At 40.6% G+C, this 20,838-nt stretch overlaps 1 protein-coding gene across 9 annotated transcripts in view; it reads left to right on the top strand.

Moving 5' to 3' along the window:
* Nucleotides 1-20,838, top strand: part of PHACTR1 (phosphatase and actin regulator 1) — a 303,315-nt gene that overhangs the window by 244,636 nt on the left and 37,841 nt on the right. For all 9 annotated transcript variants that reach the window (XM_038128281.1, XM_038128279.1, XM_038128287.1 and 6 more), the window contains 3 exons: nucleotides 1,031-1,361; nucleotides 8,860-9,068; nucleotides 10,790-10,946. In XM_038128281.1, the coding sequence (XP_037984209.1) occupies nucleotides 1,031-1,361; nucleotides 8,860-9,068; nucleotides 10,790-10,946 (697 nt within the window). The remainder of the gene's footprint in view (nucleotides 1-1,030; nucleotides 1,362-8,859; nucleotides 9,069-10,789; nucleotides 10,947-20,838) is intronic.

The raw sequence follows: 20,838 nt of genomic DNA, 5'->3' as shown, positions 1-20,838 counted from the left end.
GGCTGGAAAGGGCCTGGCCTTCCTCCTAGAAACAAACTCGGAGTTGTTGCTCACAATGTATATACTTCCTCTCTCTTTCACTCTTAGCACGCATTGTGACCATTTCCCCCATCCATCTTGGCAACTACTAGCCCTCATGTTACTTCTTTTCCCTTCTGAAAATATTTCACAGTGCAACTCCAAAAATCTCCATTCTGCAGTTGAGTTCTGGAAGAGATGTTTGTTTGTTTGTGGACCTCTCACTGATTTCTCATTGAAGTCAGTGAAGTCTTTGCCTGACTGATCAACTATGGGCTTCAGTGAATATTTTAAGTAGAGTTAAAAAGGTAAAATTCAGTGCTTGAGTCCAGAGGAAAATGCCTGCCACTTCTGTAAAAGAATGCATTAGTCCTGACAATCTAGTGCCCTTTAACTTTTCTCCTCATGTACCCTCCATTTTTCCACACTCATCCTGTTTAGTATTCAAACCTTATTTCTTTTCTCTTTTGCCCTATAATGTAATTTTTTACACTAGATGTTTTGCACATTACAAAGCTGTAAGAAGTGTGACTTGTAGTAATTGTACTGCAGTGGCTGAGATGGATCAGGAATCCCTGAGCTTTTGCTCTGGCAGTGATGGTGGTGAGTCATCCTGTAACTTCAGACACTGAACTGCTCTCATCCTAATTGCTCTCCCCCTATTTGTGTGCCCGTTGAGTAGAAGAAGTTGCATCTACCTCACAGGGCTATTTTGGAGGATTAGGGCTTTAAAGTGTGCTACAAGCCTTGTTAAGTATTGCTTAATGTGTTTATTAAGGGGCATGCACAGCCCAGGGATGTTTTTTTGTGAGACTCAGGAGTGCTGCAAAACAACAGTGTTTTTTCTGAAGACTGTGCTGAGCATACAATAGGAGCTGTCTGTCACAACAGGGAAGATGTGCACTCTCCTGTGTTGAGTAGCAACGTCAGTACCTGCTCACCGAGGCAGATACTCTCATCTCCTTCTTACTGACATCAAAATTAACACCTGTGCTCTCTTTCTTTCTTTTAGATCCTGGCGCTCCTGTGAAACTGCCTTGTATGCCAGTTAAACTGTCACCTCCACTACCTCCAAAGAAAGTCATGATTTGCATGCCTTTAGGGGGGCCAGACCTCTCTCTCTCATCCTATTCCACGCAGAAGAGCTCCCAGCAGCCTTTGACCCAGCAGCATCACACTGTCCTGCCATCCCAGCTAGCAGCTCACCAGCACCAGCTCCAGTACGGCAGCCACAGCCAGCACCTTCCTTCTGGGTCCAGCACGTTGCCCATTCACCCTTCGGGGTGCCGCATGATCGAGGAACTGAACAAAACGCTAGCCATGACCATGCACAGGCTAGAAAGGTAATGGATCAACTTCTAACATTCCATACTGGTGTGCACTGTTTCCTGCTAACCTCAGCATCAATATCATCGCTTGAGTTACGTTCATAGGACTACAATGAGGTGGCTCCTCTGGGGTCTAACAACTTCAGGACAGAGTCATTTCTGGAGAAACAGAGGAAGAGCCTTTCCAGACTTGTTTGACAAGTTTGTGGCAGAAAGGAAATAAAGACCAAATTTCCTGAGCCCCATTGTCCTGTTCAAGGAAGTAGATAATACAGCCAATGGAGATTTTAATAGGACATGCCTGGCTTGCAGTAGGTACTGCTGAGGCATCACTGCAGAGCTCCAGTTGTGTGGAGGATTAAATGCAAGGAGAGGAAGATTCATAAAAGAGCAATTAGAATCCAATGTACTACTCCAGCAGGGCGTCTGATTAGTATTACCAATTAGCTCGAAACAATCTATGTGGACTTCCTACAAGTCACTTAGAAGGGTTTTAATACAGTATTTAGATTACTTAAATTAATTTAAATTAAATTATGTGTTTGATCTTAAAATAAGTATTTCGCTCATTCCACAGCAGCTACCTTCTTAGCCATTTGAATCTGGCAAGAGGTAAAACATTTGATCAGAAATGCCTTACCCACCTTGGGGCTGTTTTCGGTTATTGTCACTTATGAGTATCTCTGAGTGTTTCTCCAAGTAGTCTGAGTAAGTGAAGCATGCTGTATAAATGCAAGCTGCCCTCATAGACTGCAACATCAGCAAGCTTTGGAAAATTTATTTCACCTTGCAGTAGAAAGCTGAAAAAGTCACAAAACAGGGAAGATGGATGAAAAATTACATGTTTTATTTAGTACCAAGGACAGCTTTGTAGCCACCTTGTTCTAGGAGCGTCAGATCATCCTGTTATACAGGACGGCAAAATATTTGGTCTAACAGACAAAATGTTTAATGATTTACCCCAGTATTTCTGTCTGATAAGGCTACCTTCATTATATTTAGTTGGAAACAACTGGATTATTGATGGAAGTTTCTCCTTACTGGCTGAAAAAGAGCCTGGAGACCAGAGGCTGTCTTACACTGCCAGCTTATTTTAGTACCCAGAATAGTGGCACATCTGTGATTACATCATGGGGCTAATGTTTCTACAGCATGGGGGAATTCTCAGCTGGGGAAAAACTACTAGGGCTTTGAAGGAGATACTTATTCCTGTTGTGAAAGAGCTGTAGAGGCAGGATAGAAAGAGCATCCACTTAGTGCTGTCTGTGAACGAGCTGTAGAGGCAGGATAGAAAGAGCATCCACATTGTCCCCTGCTGCCATACCCAGTGACTCCCCATTTACCTCTCACATTGCCAGCATGGCTGGCCTGGTGCCTCTACACCATCCCAAAATTCAATGCACCAGGTGCAGAGCATAGCTGTTGTCTCCCAAAGGTTCCTCTGGGGCTGCACTGCCCATAACATCCCCAGCTTAGGTTGGATGTCCTAATGTCTGGCTCACACTGTGTGCAGAAGGCCCTTTGTTATCCTGAGCCCAGTGACATCTCTCAGAGTATGACTTCATTGTGGCATCTGATGCCCCACAGCAATGAATGCTCCAGTTTCTAGTCATCCATCATGTTTATGTCTGCAAATACATTTAACTGATTTAAAGAAGGTGATGCTGTTTGGGTTTAACTATTAATTTGAAGCTGAAGCTCTGCTGCTTGTTAAAAATGGAATAAGTAAGCATTCATGTCCCAGTGTGAAGCAATTATTTCCCTTTGCAATTAATAAGAAGAAAATAAGAAAAGGTTGTGGTAGTGATATTTCACATTTAAAATTAATACAAATCCTAGCTCTTGATATTGCAGACAGATTTTTCATAGCCTTTTTTATGTTTAATAACTGTTAGTTAAATCATGGATTAATGTATTGAGTACTTTGTTTGTGCTCCTTGTCAAAGCAAATCAATAATTTCTGCATTCACAAGGAAGAAAATAGGTCATGATCATTTCCTCTGCAACAGCAATTGTTATTTTTGTAGTATATAGAGGTTAAAGTATTTCAAACCATTTACAGTTCTGTGGAGTTGATCTTGCTCTTAAATTCTTCATTTGCTTTTTTCAAGCCACATTGTGATCTAGATAAATTTGCCAAGTTTCCTTGAAGATTTGTGCAGATTTTTAAAATATATTTATTTAACTTGGGAGACAATTATTTGCACCGAATGCCACTGTATTCTACTGTTTTTGACAGTACTTACTTTCCCTTATGGTAAAAATCTGCATTAAACCCCAGAGAAATAATTCTGCAGTATTTGTCATTGCACGCTTCAGCCCAAAACTCTTGAGGACCTGTTAAAACTGCAAAGATCCTAGATCTTCTTCCTCTGTTTGGAGCTTGGTAGTGTGCTCACATCTGTAGCATGCATAGGATATGGAGTGACATCCTGCACCTTGCTGTTCCTTGCAACTTAGCAAAGTACTGGGCCACTGCTGTTTTGTCAATAAACCTGAGGAGTTGAGAGAGCCTGATAAGTCTCTGAGGCAGCTTCTGGTGAATACTAAGGGGTTTTTCTTTCTGATCTCAGACATTATCTCAAAAGTATCCTACAGCTTTACAGAATAATTGCCATGGTGCTGCAGTAATAATGCGGCCAAGTCTGGTAAATTGGGGATTTTTTAGAATAGTGTTTTGATTTTAATAAGAGATGATCATATAGACAAGCACAGATCAGGTTTCAGTTCTTAATTGTTCTTTTTCCTTACAGAATTTTTCCTTTTCTTCCTTGTATCTAGTTTCCTTGGTCCTGGTGCAGTGGTAGCTCCTCAAGGTCATTTAAGCTCTCATGATATTTGGTGAATCATTTTGTATCAAATTCACATTTTGTCCAGTAAACTTTTCTTAGACTTTACAACTCTCCTGTTCACCAGGTGTCTGAGTGTGGACATGAACAAAAAATGAAAGGCTAAAACCTTCCCTTCCTCTAGCAGTCTGGACTTTTCGCTTACACAGATAAGATCTCTGGAATTCAGATAGTCTAACAACATCTGAAGAATGATAGTTGAAATCAGTGCTTTGCCAATGAGCCACAGGCTCACCAGAGACAAATGAGCTTTCCCTCTGTACAGACCTGGAAGCCAGATTTTTCTGTCTTTGACCTTGAGAAAGTTACTGAGTCTCTCTATCTCTATTTTCCCCTCTGCAGAAGTGATTGCATGTAACTGCCTCACCTAGATCTAGTGCATATTAATAAGTTAATGTCTTAAGGTACATTAAAAGGCATGCAGTAGCTATTCAAGTTCCGGTTTTTCTTATGACTCAAAATGGGAGCTAATTCCTGGATTTTTTTATTAAATTTTATTACAGACATTATAGAACATTAAGTTAATTTTCGCACTTAACGCTTTTGATTGCAAACATTTTCTGGTACTCATAACATCTATTCATAACCTATTCTCAGAAGGGCAATCTGCCCCTTGTCATAGTATGACTATTATGACATGTCATTTGTGCTGCCAGTTTGCCGCTATTTTCTCTGATAAATTACCAGTTCTATGGTAGATAAAGTTAAAACAGAGATATGTGTAATTTCCATGTAACCTTTTTTCTGCAACCTCTGTTGCTAATTTGTGTCTTACTGCAAATGGCTTTCCCCTTCAGTCCAAAGGGTGTTTGTCAAGCATAAGTAAAACTCTAGATTTGGACATCATTTTTTACCATTGCATTTTAGGAGTTGATGAAAATCTGGTAAGCCCTGCCACCAAAATACACAGATTTCATCCTCCTAACCAAAATTAATTTGGGAAGAAAGACCATGCCTCAAAGCTGTGCATCACAAACAGTGGCTGAGGAAGCTTTAGAGACTCTTGTGACACGGAAACATGTCTTTAATGACATGTGAGGCAGTTTCTTCATCTGAAACAGCCTGATTTTCTGCCTTGCCTGTATAATTCTCTGCCTGTCTGGAAAGGTGACAATTAATTTCATTTACTCTGTGGGCTCATGTACAGGAGCAAGCACAGATGAATCAAGGCCTCAGTTTGTTCAATGTATGTACTAAAGAGCTGTTAAGTGGCAATATCTCACTCCAGACTAGAATTGCCTCTGTAGCAGAGCAGTGAAAAATCCCTGTGTCCAAAAAGACTGTGTGTGAGACCAGTTCCTCTGGGACACCCAGCTCAGCTTCAGACTGTAGATTTATGAAATGAAATGCATTAGACATTACCAACAGTGTCTTGTAAATCTTACAAAACATATTTGAGTCAGAAAACATTTATCTTCCATAAAACTTGTCAAGAGAATTGCCTCTTGTCTAAACTTTAGCATTGCCTAAGGATAGAAACACTTAATATTTTTAGCTCTACCTTCTCTCTGTTTCTCACCCACATTCCTGTAGTAGAAATGTATATACAGTAGGTTGAAGTTTTTTCAGACCTTTTGTTTTAACTGGTAAGTACATAAAAGTACTGTGGATCTGAAAACATTCTGATAAAAATGTAATCCTCTATTCCAAAATCAAAGGGCCTGGCATGACAGACAAGAAGTGTGCAGGCTTTTCCCACTGGATTTTACAGGAAGGATTTAATTTTTTTCCTTTTTTTATTTTGTCTGTGCCATGAGTCACTCATATGCCTAAATTGTGATTTTTCATTGAAGTTTTTTCTCACTAGAACCATTGTAAGCTGTAGTGGGGTAACCTTTTATCTTTTTGATCATGTACAGATGATGCAGCACTAATTGCAAGTTCTTGTACTAGGGAGCTATGAATCGTTCACATCCATGCGTTAAGATCTTCTTAAAACAAGTACTTGCTTAACTGTAGCTTTTTTCCTCTAATTTTGTTGCAAAACACAAAACTGGTTTAAAATGGGCTTTTTGAAACAATAGTGTGCTTTTTGGTGAATAATGCTAAAAATTTTTGTGGAGTAGTCACCTGACCATGTGGGAGTTTTGCTAATGACCCAGAGTCATTTATACACAATGGACATATCCAGTGACCTTGGTTTGTCTTTTTTAAGTATACTGCAGTACTGCATGTATTTCATAAGCACTTTGCTTAGACAGCTGACTTAGTCAAATTGCTGTGGAAAGGGCTGATTTTAATCAAGAACAACACAAAACACTAGGAAAAATGAGGGTCTTAAAATAGAAAGTAGTATTATCAAGAAAGCAGATGATTCAGAAAGCTTACAATGAGATGAGAAGCTGCCTATTTCTAGATCACTAGTTCAAATAAAAATCCTCAGTGGTAACTTGTAAGTCTTGTTGCCATCCTATATCTGCTCGATAACCTAAATTGATGGATCCCTTTGATATCTGCTACTCTATGGACACACCCGTAAGGATGCATATGTAAGCTACATCCATCCTTCACAGAACAGGGAAGCACCAAATACTCCTGAATCCTGAATTACTTCTTGCTCCTTTCATTTGTACTTACTCTCTGTGTATGTATTGTTTTAAAATTAAGTGAGTGATCCAGTGGTTGCATGGGTGCAGTTGGAAGGGTTCGGGTATTTTAGCAATGCAAACAGAATTTTGCAATATTGTGGTTTTTCTCAGAAATTTGATTCCAGACTTTTCCTTTCCTCTTTAAAAGACTTACTCAAAAATCAGCTTACAGAGAAAACACATTTAATGAAGTTCATAATATAAAACTTCTGAAAGCATTTCAGTAAATTAAAAATTAGTTCAAACTTTTTAAAGACTGTAGTGTATTGATGTGTCATTATGAGAATTCAGCTGATGAATTCTAAAACTGCATTTGGGATAAAGTTTTTTTGTGTCAAAATCATTGAAGTCTGATACAAAAATTTGCAAGCCAGTCCTTCATGAATCTCTCTTACTTTGTGATACAAAACATAGGCTAGCACTAAGAAAATTGAGTTTCTCTCTTCAAGGCATCTAGTAAAGCTCTGCATCTCATTATTGGTTAGTCTGCAATAATACATGTTGAAATTTAAAAAATTATTTCTTTGAAGCTGAAGATGATGATAACAGCATGGTATGGTTTGTTCACAGGATCTGAAGCCTTTTCTTCTCTTTAATCCCCAAGCATATTTGGAGTAGCATTATATTCCTGGAACTACATTTTTAAAAGACTCTCTGGAATGTTATCTGGCAGCCATTTAAGAGTCCATTCTAACTTCTGGGTCAGAAGAAAGCAAAATGTTTCAAGTTGAAGATAGTAGATTCAGTAGATTTCTGTAGAAAATCTTATAAGAGAAGAATATGTTTTATTCAGGATGCAGAGCACCTCTGGTATTCAGGCTAAAATATTCAGGGGAATTGATGGCACTCAATACTTGTCAGATCCAAGTTTGTGTGCCTCAAGGTCAACTTGGCCAGCACATCTGCTTTCACACCTGTGTTCTTCTGAAAAGTAAAATGGGAGTTTGACAAAAACAGGTTGTCCCACAGGCAAATGTTGCCCATTTTTCATAAAGCTGTTGCATCAGCCAGGACTTCAGAGAGAGGACACTTTCTGCTGTCTCACAAATAATCCTGAGCTTCCACCATTTTTGCCTGCCAGTCTCTCATTCTGATTTCATACTGGAAAAGCAACATGAGCTATTTTGATAAAAACTGGTTGAGAAACACGGTTCTGTTCCTGACTTTTCCTTTCACTTTTTGTTGGACTTTGATCTTCACCTCCTCATGTTCCCATTTCCCTACTTGATATGTTATTTGGTAAAGGGCTTTGAATTAAACACATAAACAGGGTAAGATAGTAGCAGTCCTCACCACAGGTCTTAATCTCATAAGATGCTGAAAATAATCAATCCCACCTGTGACAAAAGAAATATTATGTTAGAGCCAATTCTGATTGATCTTCAGCACCTGGCTGGATAAAAAGCTGGGGCAGGACAAGGGATATTATCATGTCCACCCCCCAGTATATAACTGTGCCATTAGCAAACAAACCTCCCAGGTTTTAGCTTCTTCCCTGGTTACTCTCACCTGCTCCCAAAGTCTCTTTTCTCCAAGCCCAGCCTCACATGCTCGCTCCCCTACATGCCAAAGAGTTGTGCACTTGCCATCCCCTGACGTCACTCATCACTAGTGCAAACCACTAGTTTTCCCTCTGCCTTTCTGCAATTATCCCCTACAGTCCATCCTTCCTTCCTCCCAGTCTTACTCCAGCTGTTGCACTCAGGTGAGACATTTTCTCCTTGCTGCCTGCACACCAGCGGAAAGGTCACTCAGACACCAGGCTGAAGGCATGCTTACCACTGAGTAGCTGGTCCCTAGGAATCTGCCTCAAATCTTTAGTGCTTCATCCTGGCTGACAGTATTTCTGCTTGCATGCCGTCATACCTCTCCCTAATAAGTGCTGTACCCTAAATCTAGTAAGTACTCAGTTTAAACCCATTAGATGTCTTGCTGGTCTTGAAAATCTTCCTGTTCTCATTTCTTCTCAAAAAGGGATGAAAGACCACTACTTTCCTACATGCAGTGACAGAAGCTACTCTGCCCTTCATAGAGCTGTTTCCTTTAGTTTATTTATTTGCTTTTCTTTCCCAACAGCTCTGGTTTACACACAAGTGACAGTGTTACAAAAACAGGACCTGGGGGCCTTCCAGACATGAGACAAGTGCCAACTGTTGTGATCGAATGCGATGACAATAAAGAAAATGTGCCTCATGAAACTGACTATGAAGATTCTTCCTGCCTTTATCCAAGGCAGGAAGAGGAAGAAGAGGAAGATGAAGAGGAGGATAACTCTTTATTCACAAGTAAGACTCATTCCATTTTTCCTTTCTCACTTATTTAATTTTTACCCTGAACTTGCAATACACAGAGGAAACACAAGGCCTGTGTATTTTATTTCTTGGCTGTGCCTTTTTCATCTCTCAGGGCTTGACGACATGGAGATGCTAATCCAAAATAACAAACAGTATGAATTTATAGTGATTTGAGTAATATTCATGAATCCCTGTCTCACTAGTGCTCAGACTAAACTCAAATGACAGGTTTGGGTTTATATTGGTTCAGTTACAAACTGGCTTTTGGATTTGCTTTCCCAAATGCCCTGTGTGAAGAGAAGCCATGCCTTTGGCTTAAGTCAAGATCATCTCAATAGTTGCTTCAGGAGGATAAAATAAGTGCCACACATAGAGAATCAGAGCTTTTATATACAGTCAATAGTAAATCATTTTGGAATTATAAATGTGCACATGCTTTGAAAGGGGTCACAATCAGAGGATTGGGCTCAGATTAGAAGAGGTTAATTGATAACCAAATGTCCTGGTTTAGGGAAATTTTGGGAGAAAACCCTCTAAAGGGGTTTCCTCTAGAAAAACAAATTCAAGTGGCTTCTCCCCCAACAAACTCCATGCTTCTTTTCTCCCCCCTTCACTCTCAGAACAAGTCTTTAAAGGTGCAAAACTTATTATCCAGCTAAACAGAACAGACAATTGGGGATAGAAGCATCATATAGCCAACCCAGGACACCATATCACAATTGTAGACTGGGAAAGGACCTGTGGCCTTCCTGACCTCTGTAAGAAACTCCAATTCCTGTCTCAGTGTGGCATCGTAAGACTGTCCCATGAAGAAAAGATACAGTGCTATGTATGACAACTGCTTATCATCCTAGACATTGAAGTTCCAGGCCCTTGCCTTTCTTTTGAAAGAAAAAAAAAAAAAAAACCAAAAAAAAACTGGAAGCAGTACAATCAAACAACATCCCTTTTAAAACACACAGAAAGAAGATTCTAAAACAGGCATATTTCATCTCCTCAGCACCCCACCTTACCCTGCAAGTGAAATTAAGCAGTGTTTGCTCTTATACTAAAAACAGAACAGAACTGCACTATCTCACACTCTCCTGACAAACTCTCATGTGTTTGTATCTCTCTGTGTCTGTCTTCCTTGCTCAAACTGCTTTGGACATAAGCCTAAGAAAGCAAATTTGAGCCATAAAAGGCTGCTGGTTTTTAGTGTCTTTGCCACTGCCACTGCCCTGGAAGCAGTTCGTTCATGTGCATACAGATTTGTGATGTTTCTGATTCCTTCTAGTGCTGGCTTGGATGTCTTGATATTACATTGCAAGAGACATTCAGATACCCCACCCCTGTCTTTTCACATGCTATAGCTCTGCTGCCTGCCCAGATTCTGAGGTTGAATTTTTCATTCCATTATGTGGAAATACTGTGCTAGAGGAAACTACAGATGCTAGTAGCAATTCTGAAACAAGCCCTTCTTCTCCATTCCCCTCTATGGAGCAATATATTAATTTCTATTTCCTCTATACCTACCAATTTCAGCTTTTCCTTATTATGATAGGAATTGAGGTTAATTGAGTACATGAAGTTAATGATACCCCTTTTCCCATAGTCCATACCAGTGTAAAGGAGAGCCTCATATCCTCCCTTGGCTAGTACTTCTTTGCTAGGTGCATGCTGTAATGAAATGATGACACCTCTTTTGGCAGAACCTCTCCTCTCTCCCACAGGCCCCCTGGCAAGGAAACTCTGCAGGAAGGACTCTTTAGCAATCAAACTAAGCAACAGGCCTTCCAAGCGAGAGCTGGAAGAAAAGAACATCCTCCCCATGCAGACTGATGAAGAGAGGCTTGAACTTAGGCAGCAGATTGGGACAAAGCTAACAAGGTACGAGACAAACATTTTTTTAACTCTTGCTTTTGGAAATATATGGTGGTATGTACTTTTTTTCCTTTGTCTTTAAACATTTGAGATCTGTTTGGTTATAATGTTCAAGAGGAAAAGCCATGGAGAGAAAAAAAAGGGTTCTGTATGTTATTTCTGGTCCAATAAAGCTTCCCCATTTTGTTTCCATATGCTATGGGAACTTTGGTTAAGTATCAGCATGAGCTACATGAATTTTGTTCTTGTTAGCACATCATTGGAAAATGTTCAGTTTTGAAAACGTTTTGGACTGTGGCTGTAGGCGCTTTTTTATAAGCTATTCGTTTGGCCAAAGGTCACAGGTATAACTTTCTCTTCTGACAGCATCACCTGTGAGTAGCTGAGACTTTTCTGAGTACAAAACAGTTTAAGTCCTTCAGTACTTGCCTTCATTGGGTCAGGTTGGACAGCTTTACCCTGTCTAGACACTTTCTTCTTCATAACAGTGTTGCTCACCAGCTGTTCTGGTTTTCTGTATTGCATGGGGTATAAAGGGGTGGCCATTAAATGTGGAGGATTTCTGAATTACTGAAGAATTACTAAACTGAGGTCAGACAGAACTGTCTAAGAACCTTCTGTGTGCATGCTATGATTTCTGTAATCAATTGAATCCTCTTACGTTGTCAACTTGGTAGTATGCAGAGCTGGTGAATGCTGCTAGTTGCTCTCCAGTGAAAAAACCACAAGGAGATGACCAACCAGTTGTTGGGAATTTTCTTGCCCGTTTTCATTTTTTATTTTGGGGGTGGGTGTATAAGGGGGAAATACTGCTACCATTTTGTGGAGACAGGAAGAATAGCAGCTCCTGGTAAATACAATTTTCAGCACTTTATTTACTTTTCTTTCATTGCCTTGTTTATCGCCTCCTTGCAATAAACTAACCACACCTTTCCAAACTGTCTTTGAAAGTTTTTGTGCCAGATCATGCTCATTCTACTCCAAAACCTGTCTAATTTTTCAGTATTCTTGTTGAGGGGCTTCAGCAAACATGCCTAAAATATGTAAGATGCACTGTTGCTGGTACTGTGATTTTTCAGTTCAGTCTTTATTCAGCTTTATTCCAACCTTGTTAGACTGTAGCTGCACTGGAGCTCTGGGTCCCAAAGAATGGCACAGGACACCAAGGTCCCAGTGCTTATATGATTCAATTTTTACCCTTTTGAAGCATCTGAAGAATTTAAATTTTTGTCTCTCACTGCTTGACCTTGCAATGACATTGAACTGCATTTCCACTATCTCACCCATTTGCCTAAATTACTTAGGTCTTTCTGAAGTTTTCCAGCTATAGCTGATGAAGAAAAGTAGTGTCATTTACAAACACTGATTCTGCACAGCTCACTGTGCACTGGATCTTTTTCATTATAAGTATTTTATTTTTTCACTATCCAAAACCTGCTTTCCTCCTCACTAAACGGTATTTTTTCAGCAAATGCCTTTTTAACAAAGGAAACTATTTTTGGCCATATGCGAAGCCCTTCCTTTGTAAGCCTCATATTATCATGATGATGTTTTTTTTTTTGTTTCCCCAATTGTATCTCTGCTAATCTGGGTTTAATAGTTTGAGCCATAATGCCTGATCTTGTCTTCTAATATAGCTAGGACTTAGGGGCAATCACAAGTAGTTCAAATAACTAAAACTGTATATTATATGAGTTCAAAAACTAGCTGAGCTGAATGAAACTGCTGTTTCATTCCTGCTTTGTATCAGTGTGACATCACTGCAAATGGTAGAATTTCACAAGTCTTAACTGGAGTGATATAGTTGCCAGTCTGACCTTTTAATTACTACTATTTACAACTTAGTGTCTCATCCTTTTGAGTAGTTGAAAACAATCAAGAAATATGAGGAGAAAACTATTTTGCTCATATCTAATATGTAAGAAGCCACAGGCACTTCAGCAGCAAAAAGGAAAGGTGCTTGTCTTACCAGTGCTCTGTATCTAAATGTGATATATCCATGTGCACAAACTGATGAATATGAGATTAAAATAGATGGAATATTTAAATTTGGACAGTATTTCCTTACTGTCCAGACTTTATTACTGAATCCATCCTTTGCTGTTGCTTGGTAATTGTCACACAGTGATGCAAATGCCAAGCAAAATTAAAGTAGTGAAGCATTTATAGTCCTTAGAGAAGATGCTAGATGCAGACTATAATTGCAGCTGGCAATTTTGGATTTCAGAGGGATTTGTACTGCTCCACCAATGGTTCCCTAAGGTTTAAAATATCCAGCCAATCAAATCACATATGCTACTTACAGAAGTAAAAAATGCAGAATAAAAACTTCAGCATATAGTTATTGTCTGTAATGGATCAATTAATTTTCACCAAGAGGCTGATTAGGATACTTCAGTATTTATGCATAATCCTCACAGTATTTAGTTTGGAAGAGCTCATTGGCTGCCACATTTGGCAGATAAGAATTTAGTACTATAAAGAGAATGTCTTTTTCAAAGATGCCTCTATCCAGGCATATTGAGATTGGCCATTGACATATTGTGTGGGACCAAAATCATCCCAGGTGCAGTTCCTCCAGCCTTATTAGAGTTGCACCGGGAATCAGTTTGGCTCAGAAAGGTCTGTTCAGATCCTGTTTAAATGCAGCTTGGAACCTCTGAACCTCCTGTTATTCCCAGAAAATTGTTATGACTTCAGTGTTACATCAGCCAACTGGAAGAGAGACTCCAGAGGAGAATTCACTGTTTCGTTTCCCATGCTGGGAGAATAGTGCCAGCTATAAGGGTGAGGCTGCAGGGACTGTATCTTATAGCAGGACCTGGCCCACTACACACCTTGGTGTTCTCTCAGCCATGAGACAAATTCTTTGTGCCTGTCATAAAACATTTCACATGAATGTCGTGCTTCCCTGGTCTGTACCCTGTATCATGGCTCAGCACATGCAGACCCCAGCAAAAATGGAGCTTCTTGCCCAAGGTGACAAAATATATCCTAGCAAAGGCAGGAGATTCCACATCATATGAATTCCAGCCACATGAACAGGCCAGTGCACCATAAACCATTTGTGAGGAGTCCTTACATAACAATTGATTACAGCAATTCATTAGAACACCTCTTCCCCTAACCAAACCAGAATGGATTGCTCCAAAATGTGACATCTCCTATGAAACAAGGAGCAAAAATAGTGACTGAAGATGCAGAACTCTCAGCTCAAAACCGCATGTGGCATGGGGATAGGAAATGGATGCTGGAGACCGTGTTCTTGGCTGCTAAAAACCCTTACAACTCCATTATCTTCTACTCTGAAATGCAAACCTTCTGTGCTAAGTAAATCTTTAAGTATGGCATTCCTTTTTTTTTTTTTTTTTCCCTGTTCAGCTTCTCCCAAACTTCTCCTCCATTTTATCCCTCTGGTGCCTGTGCAGCTTCGCAGCTGCTCAAGAAGTCTGCATGTGTGACTGTAAGACAGAAAGTAGAACACAGGAGGAAAAACGGCACTCTGAAAGTTAACAGGGAGAGGGAAGGAAAAAACAGACATCTCTGTTCTGCCTGTCTCACTGGCTGTGTTGGACCTGCTGGGAAGCACAGTACCCTGTTATTACAGCTAGAGAAGCAGCCAGGAAGACTTGGATTTAGCTTTCAGTGGCTGTCAGGGGGAGAGGAATGGAATATATCCAGGCTGTGACAGTGAGCTTGGAGGTTTTCCTCGGGCCTGTCAGGAAGCCCTGGTGAAAAGGAGGGCCAGCACTGTTTGGTGATGGACAGCAGAACTGCACGTCTCCCAGAGACTGCAGGAATGTCCCCTGGTACTGAGACAGGTGCTTCAGTGCTAGTCCTTGCACTTCTCTTTCACCACAGATTCATAATGGTGATCATAAGAGACCCCACAGACTTTCTCAATCAACACATTTAGTAAACACAAGAGCCCTTTACAGGGCTCCTGTTACAGCGTCTCTGTAATTGCTGTTACAAACACCAGACTTTGCACCTTCTTGGAATGGGAAGATCTGGTTTCTTTGTATGTCTTTCACAAAGTCTTCTCCCCCGTACTCTGAGAAAATGTGTGTCTTTAGACCAACTGATCTGCCACACATCCTACAAGGGAGGCTTTCTGAAGCATTCAAGTATTTTTTAGTCTCATAAACCCCCAGTTCTGATGAAGGTGCTCATTAGCAATTAGATACAGGAGTATTAAAGCTGAGATTTTAGTCCACTGCTTTTCAAGAACATGGTGTATTTATTTGTTTCCCCTGATTGTTTCCATCCTGGCTTCTCCCACCTGCTGGAATTGGATGATCTAATAACACAAAATGTCTGGTAATCCGGTGTGCTATCATCATGTTGTTAATAATCAATGTCAAGGGAACTTCTTGATATTCACAATATTATTACTGGTCAGCGTAATGTCTGTCTGATCAGCACACTCCTATCTACTGTCTGCAAATCTGGAGGCAGACGAGACACATAAAGGCTGTCCACTGGCAGTACTGCTTGTCAGGGGACTGCTGCCCTTCACTGGAAGGTGCCACAGGCCCACCAGTAAAATTCTGCAATCCAGTAAGAGTGTGTGCTGTTCTGCTGCCAAAAACTGTTAGTTGGAGGGGTCATATATATCATGCCCAGTGTGAAAGCAGAGAGTTGAGGTGGGGGAGCAGCCTTCTGCACATTAGCTAATTAGTAAAATGAGAAATAAATGAAGAAAGTAACAAACTACCTATTGCCTCTTTCCTGACTTTGAGAGATTCTCTTCCAATTGCTTGACTGGATCCTGTGTGTGTCACTGTAAATATGTTCTGCTGGCTTTAAAGCTCCTCTGGCAGATATACAGTAGGGCTCTGCATTGTTTTTGTATAGCCCTAGATTTATTCACTACAATGCCTTACAGGGTACTGTCCTTACACCAGCAAGTGGAAAATCGTGATCTGAAGCAATATAAATAGTATATTGCAAGGATCATAAGGCAGTAGATCACAGAGACTCTGTGTGCATATGGCTATAAATAAGTACACTTGAGATTTGGACATGCACACCTGCTAGATGTGTTTTTATAGTCCCATTGATGTTTCGGAAATAGTATTGGGATGTCTGTGACTGAGAAACCACAGCATGAGAAGTCATTAAACTTTATGGAATGGCAGGTTTGACAGATGGTGGTCACCAACTATCTTGTTGAGAAAGGTAATCTACACATTCCCTGGTCAATACCACGTATTCCTCAGCTGTTTGCTGCTTAGAAACAGAAATCCTGTGATTGAATGAAGTTGGTGAATTCCCACAAGTATAAAAAATTGTCATTGATTTTTAAAATGTCATGAGGCTGCTGTGAGGTTTTTGGACTTGTTCATATCAGGGACTAGAAAGAAGAGTAGAAAAATTGGACAGTTTGGCAAGAGGACTGTCAGCATCACCGTGAAGGTGACAAATACTACCAGTACTGAGGAAGGGTCAGTCTGCAAGGCTTGCACAGTCATTGAAATGAACAGCAGTTCCTTCAGAGGTCTGAGGGGACTGAATAGTTTGAAGCAATCATTTTTATTTTACTAAAATTTAGGCTGTGAAGAGATTCAGCTTTTTGAAATAGTTAATTCTTTAAGCAGTGTTGCAGTCCCGCTAGGGAAGGGTTTATTCAGCCAGTGGATGGCAGCGTGATGGATCCCGTTGAGCATGGCTGAATCTCCTCGTGGCTGCGCCCCATCCGGTGCTGTGGAGGGCATTTTGCACCCTCCCTATCTCCGAGTCATTTAGGGATAAAAAGAATGGGCAGACAGCAGGATTAGGCTTTATTCAAAGACCTCATTTTGTTGGGTAACGTGAAATAATTTCTTCCTAATTACGTTTGACGTCTGCAATTCTCACACTTATTGTTAGCTTCCACTAATGAGAGAAAAGCAAGTGCCTAAAGCAAGAGCTCATCCCTGACGGCAGCACGCACGCACGGGTGTGCGTGGAGCTTGCCTCTTCACATGCAGGGTGCTGGGGATAAATCACACAGAAAATGGGATTGTGGTAAACAAGCTCATCTAAATCCTGGATTAGGGATGATGCGACAGCACTAGATACATGAATGGGGGTGACGGAGAAAAACTGCAAAGAGCTGAGACTCAGTTTTAGCTGCAATGGTACCTAGGGAGAGAGGCATTTTTTCCCTTTTAGTTTAGCTATTTGTTTGCAGAAACGCCAAGGGAGCTATTGAAATTGCCCTTAGCATCAGGAGGAAGGCAGGAAAAGCAGGTGATTATTTATGGGTGACAAGCTGAAACTGAGCTACCATTACACAACTGAGCTCCACTGCTGGGAATAAATATTCTGAGCAGAACTGGTCTGGGTTCTGTGCATGGGTGCAGATGGGAGATGGGTGTTCATGGCCCTTGTCAGCCCTCTTTTCTGTGATCAATGTCCTGATGAGCTCTGCTCTGCTGAAAGGAAAGGTGGCTTTGTAGTTTCAATACTCTGAGAAGGCTGCATCTTCCACCAGCTTTCCAGCATCAGGCAAGCCACTGAAAGAGATCCACACACATATTTATTTGTTTGTTTGCTTGTTTGTTAATTTATTTAAGGTGTGTTGGGGTCTCACAAAGTACATCCATGCCTATGAACTTTGGAACATTGCATTAGTTGACAAACTCTCATTGACAGCAACATTTGTGTGCTTTCAAGAAACCACCCCAATACAAAGATCTCTTTAGACATCTAACTCTGTCTTTCAGTAGGACAGGGATCCTCATTTCAGAGCATGGTTTGCACTTACTTCTTTGTATGAGGAATTTCCATGGCTAACACCATCATTCATCACAGAAAAAGGCATGTCTAACATCATGATGCTATTACTATTGTTTTGATAGTTGATGGTTGTTTTGCGTTTCATAGCTAGCAGCATGAGTTTGCTTTGTCTGAGTAATTTGCTATGGCAAAAGGTCAGTGGAGCAATCAGGGGGTGACAGTGTCACCACAAAACACATCACCTCTACACACTCCTTGGTTTGGAGAATGAACAGTGTCCTTAACCTTTCCACCTCCACCTTGGGATGGGATGAAACCCTGCCCCCATCAATTTTGCTCAGCTAGGGCCAGCAGATGTTTTGTTATTTATGGAAGCAAAGTCTTGCAGAGTAGATATAGTCTGTCCTTGGGCAGATGTGTCTCTCCATGTTAGACAATGGAGCTCCAAATGTATAGAGACATATTATTTATGCCGCTATAAAGGAGGAGAAACATTGTTCTGAGGAGAGGGATGATTTTAATGGTAGGCAGCAGGGAGTGGCATTTGAGGGCAAGGTCTCCCCAGAGGCACCTGTATAACCACTGATGAAATGAAAAGTGTTTTCATCATGTCCAAAGTTCATTTCAATCAAAAATGTCACCAGCCCAGGAAGGAATTTGTTATTGCTGGGGTCTGTTACTGTTCCTGCTTCTGCTCTTGTGGAAGCAGGGCAAGTCACACTGCCCTGTCATTGCAACATCTGTTTCTCCCATCCTTTCTCTGCAGAAGTTGAGGCAAAATGCTTTAAAGGGGTTACAATTTCCCTTTCATGTTTCCCATACTCTTCAGCCCCCTGACACAGTCTGTATTTGAGGTGTAATTCAGGCTGTCAACACAGCTGAGACAAATATATTAAATCTACCTTAATTTCCTTTGCAGTTTCGGTGGGGTGTGGTATCATTCATTTTCTGCCCCGAGTTGATTGCAGTTTTGCTTTGAGTTGTCAAACTACTGGCAGCTTTTATATAAGAGGAAGCCACACTTCTCTGCTGGGCAAAATAATTCATGATGATATAAATAAAGCTTGTGGCAGTAACAGAATAACATATTTCCATAATAGAAATAGTCTTATTTCTCCAGTAAACAAGAGACCACATGGAGTCTGTGCAGTACTCTCTTTTGAGTAAAAGAATGGCGTTAATAAAAACAGGTGAAACAAACATAAGCAGGGAAGTAGCTGCTTCAAAATGTTATATTCTGGCTTTAAAAACAAAGGTAGTTTATTTGTTGGGTTTGTCTTTTGCTGGTTAATACTGACAAATTTAAGGCAGCTCCACTAAGAACTAGCTCACAGATTTCCACCTCTAAAAAATCCAACCATAAATCTTCATATTTTGTACCTCCTGATTGTAGGTAGTTAATCACAAGCACAACAGTTGCTTAGCTTGGATGACCTTGTAATTTCTGTAAAGGAAACAAATCAGGTGGGAGTACAAGATAAAAGCAGACTGGCAGGAATAAATTTCTCTTTATAGTTGGCTGATTGTAAAATGGAGAAATTGCACTTTGAGCAAAATATTTAACCTCTCTCAGAAGTTAACAGTTTGCATTTCCCCTCCACTTCAGTGTATTGTGGCCTATTTAGCAACACATGAGCAGAAGATTTAATAGAGGCAATCCTTGTAAAACAGTCAAACATGTATTTAAAAGCTGATCTGAGTCAGGATTTTAAAACTGTGTTTATATATATGCTCGTATATGATTCCTGCAGCTGTTACTGTGAGTACAAGGAGAACTGCTAGAGGAGTGCGTCTGACATGTGTGCATGGTCATCCCTCTATATCCTGAAACTCTGGAGTTTCACATGCAGGCTATTGTATGTGAGTAAAGAGAGGAGACTTTCTGAAGGAGAGTCAATTAGATTTAATGCTTGTGTTTGTTTTGTGTAGCACTAAGTGTCTTTTGGACAAATGTATCAAAAAAGCAATATCCTTACCATTATACCTGGTACAGTTAGGTAATGTTAATGTTTTCTCTAAGACTTAGTGTTAACAAAAGGATTGCTTAGAGATGAATGGGGTGCTTTTTTGCACATGTGCAGAAAAATTGCAACTAGTGTTTTAGAGGCAGGTTTGGGTAAGAATTATGCTCCTGTTTCAATGCATTGGGATTCACAAGCACTGCACCGACCATATGTGGGAGTTAAACTAAGTCCTTAGCCTCAGACCTGACCATGTGAAATTACCATTTGTGTTAATAACTTCAGTGAAGAGGAAGTGTTCTCATGTGTGGTAGATCACATCAATGTGTTTCTAACTGTGCAGCCTGTAATATTCATTATTTGCCTTTCTGATAATAAATAACAAACCAGCAAACTACAGGGAAAGCATATTAGCACCAAGATTAATTCAGTAACCTGGTCCTTCACTGACATCCCTGAATTCAGGAGGTAGCAACATTACTGGTTAATGAATAATTAATAAAATAAGCATTCAATATATTGTATTTGTTCAATGAGCAAGCATCTATAATGTCAGGCTAGACTATTTATCCTGCAGAATATCGGAGTTTTTCAGCATGCTGGAAAAGTCTTCAAGATTTCCTTTATTGCAGTAATCAAGACAGAAATGGTCTTCCTGCCTCCCTGCCATCAGCTGGCTTTGATCTAAGAGCCTTGCAAGCAGGGACCCTGATCTCAAACATCAGGGGCTGCAGAGGCACCAGCTTGCTTCTTCACTGGGGAGCAGGAATGGCTCCCAGACCAGGGCCTTGTCTCTTCTACATGCTCAGGGACATCATTTACCTGGTGAGGTGGCAGATGGCAGCTCGGGTGCATCCAGACCCATTAGGGGAGCATGCAGGGAGGTCACAGATTCATGGCATTGTAGGATGGTTTGGGTTGGAAGGGACCTTGAAGACTTCCTGATTTTACCTTCCCTGCCGTAGGCAGAGATACCTCCCACTAGACCAGGGTGCTCAAAGGCCCATCTAACCTGACCTTGAACACTTCCAGAGATGGGGCATTCACCACTTTTCTGGAGAATTTGTTTCAGTGCCTCACCATCCCTACAGCAAATAATTTTTTTCCTAATACCTTATCTAAACCCTCCCTCTGTCAGTTTAAAGCCATTCCGCATCATCCTGTGACAATGCCCTTGTGAAAAGTGCCTCTCCATCTCTCTTGTGGGCCCCCTT

This window comes from Motacilla alba, chromosome 2 (assembly GCF_015832195.1).
Source record: "Motacilla alba alba isolate MOTALB_02 chromosome 2, Motacilla_alba_V1.0_pri, whole genome shotgun sequence".
Taxonomy (NCBI): Eukaryota; Metazoa; Chordata; class Aves; order Passeriformes; family Motacillidae; genus Motacilla; species Motacilla alba.
This window is presented reverse-complemented; position numbering and strand designations above follow the sequence as displayed.